General features: G+C 42.9%; 1 protein-coding gene across 1 annotated transcript; it reads right to left on the bottom strand.

Annotated features, from left to right (window-relative positions):
* Nucleotides 1-372: 372 nt before the first annotated feature.
* Nucleotides 373-2,395, bottom strand: LOC118431644 (leucine-rich repeat-containing protein 15-like). Its single transcript, XM_035842885.1, has one exon. The coding sequence runs from the start codon at nucleotides 2,344-2,346 to the stop codon at nucleotides 373-375; it is 1,974 nt and encodes a 657-aa protein (XP_035698778.1). The 5' UTR covers nucleotides 2,347-2,395.
* Nucleotides 2,396-2,662: the final 267 nt, after the last annotated feature.

Genomic DNA, 2,662 nt, shown 5'->3' with positions numbered 1-2,662 from the left:
TCATCTTTGATAAAACGGATAAAGTCTCTAAGGACGAAGGGAAAAGCAGAAGACAATCGGCTTCGTGAGAGCTGATAGTGAGAACAGAAAGCCAGATCAATGGATGTCAACTATGATTCAACATCTACTGTACAATGCTAATTGGGGATAGCATTGATGAATTGCTCTATTGACTTGGGTCTATACGCTTTGTAGGTTAAAAACATGCCCCAATTCGATATCTTTAGAGGTTGAAATATACCCCAATTTGACACTCCAACATTTTATTGTCGTCATCCCAATAATGTACATAAACATAAAACACTACTATGGCAACGTGCAGCATTTGCGTGATTTGCTCGGATTTTCCAGCGATCCGGAGTCTGGTAGAGACTAGATAATTGAGCCGAATACAGCGCCTAAGAGTAGAGCTAGGGACAAGGTAGGGGTTATAGCAGGAGGGGAAGTCACTGTCGTGGGCACTGTCTGCACATCGTCACATATCAGATCTTCAGGACTGATATCTATCAAGCTTTGCCCACGGAAGTTGCTGGGTTGTGAACAGTTGATTTGGTTTTCAAATGAATACGACCCTGTCATCTGTAACCTAAAGTCCGCCATCCTACAGTCACACTGCCAGGGGTTGTGGTTTATGTTGACATAAGAAATCGATGAAAGTACGTCAAATGCCGTAGACGAAAGAGTCGTTAGTTTGTTATTGTGAAGATAAAGACGATAAATTGTGTGGTTGGACAAATCGTCGAATGGAAACATTGTGATGTTGTTGTTGTACAGGAGCAAGACTCCCAGTTTTGGTGTTGGACTGAAAGTTGAAGCCAGACTGTCATGAATGCCATTATCTTGCAGGTAAAGGTACTCCAAGTTCCCCAGCCCTGCAAGCATGTCGGGTCCGAGGTTTGTTAACTTATTATGATCTAAACGCAAGTCTCTCAATTGTGAGTTTGGGCTGAAAGTGCCAGGCTCAATGTCACTGATCTCATTATTGTCCAGCCAAAGATCTGACAAAATACCGAGCCCTGTAAACATGTCGGATCTGATGTTTGTTAACTTGTTATGATCCAGATGCAAGTCTCTCAGTTCTGGAGTTGAACTTAAAGTTCCAGTCTGTATTTTACTGATCTCATTATTGTCCAGCCAAAGATCCCTCAAAATCCCGAGCCCTGTAAACATGTCAGATCTGAGGGTAGTGAGCTTGTTATGACCAAGATGCAAGTCTGTCAGTTGTGGTGTTGAGCTGAAAGTCCCGATTTGTAGATCAATGATCTCATTATTGTCCAGCCGAAGATCCCACAAGTTCCCCAGCCCTGTGAACATGTCGGATCTGAGGTTTGTTAAGGTGTTATTACTCAGGAGCAAGTTTCTCAGTTGTGGGGTTGAACTGAAAGTTCCAGCCTGAATATCACGAATTTCGTTTCCTTGCAGGTAAAGGGTCTGCACGTTCCCCAGCCCTGTGAACATGTCAGACCTGAGGTTTGTTAGCCTGTTACCATTCAGCCACAAGATTCTCAGTTGTGGTGTTGCACTACCAGTTCCAGCCTGAATGTCACCGATCTCATTATTGGCTAAGAAAAGGGTGTACAAGTTGTCCAGCCCCGTGAACATGTCAGCTCTGAGAATGGTTAAGTTGTTATTACTCAGGTGTAAGATTCTCAACTGTGGTGTTAAATCGAAAGTTCCAGCCTGAATATCACTGATATCATTATCGTATACGAAAAGGTACTCCAAGCTTCCCAGCCCTGTAAATATGTCAGATCTGATGCTTGTTAGCCTATTATTTTCCAGACGCAAGTCCCTCAATCGTGGTGATAAATCGAAAGTTCCAGTCTGAATGTCACTGATCTCGTTATTGTCTAACCGAAGGGTCTCCAGGTTTCCCAGCCCTGTGAACATGTCAGATCTGAGGCTTGCTATCTGGTTATAAGAAAGCTGCAATGTCGTCAAGTTTGACAAGAAATAAAATGCTTGGCTATAGATGGTAGATATGCGATTGTCATTAAGACTTAAGGTTTCTAAGCTCCTATAACGTGAGAAATCGGACTGACTTAAAGTTGTAATTTGGTTGTATGCCAAATTCAACCTCGTGATGTTTGTTGGCAGGTCCTGTTGAACGCTGGAGAGGTTCAGATTGCTGCAGTCGCAGAAACCTGATGAACAAGAGGAGCTGCAGTCAGCTGATGCTGATCCCCACATATTAAGGGCGACCAGGAGGAACATCAGCACACCTGGTTGCTTCCTACTCATGATGCACTTCCTGTAATGGCACAACATCAAGGACTTTCTTTGTGAAATACAATTCCGTTGATTTACCTCCAGACGTTTCGAGTGACAACCATCACTCTTCTTCATGATTGCACATGTCACTCTCGTGGAGAGAGGACAATAATCAATCAGTTTGGTTTGAATGTAATCAATATATCACACAAGGAAGAAAATTTTATGAATGTTGTACATTTCACAGGCCTCTTTTGTAGAGAGGATACAATATGGACAGCTGGGGCAAATCTTACCTGGATAGTGACGACTTGCAGATTGATTGCTAGGTACAGACTGTTCAGCAGTACTACCACACACTTGGTGATTGGTAGTAAACCTGGGAGCAACAGAAACAACACTTGACTCACCCACTGAAATGTGCTTTCTATCATCATACAATAAACTCATC

The sequence above is a fragment of the Branchiostoma floridae genome, chromosome 15 (genome assembly GCF_000003815.2).
Source record: "Branchiostoma floridae strain S238N-H82 chromosome 15, Bfl_VNyyK, whole genome shotgun sequence".
NCBI classification, from domain to species: Eukaryota; Metazoa; Chordata; class Leptocardii; order Amphioxiformes; family Branchiostomatidae; genus Branchiostoma; species Branchiostoma floridae.
This window is presented reverse-complemented; position numbering and strand designations above follow the sequence as displayed.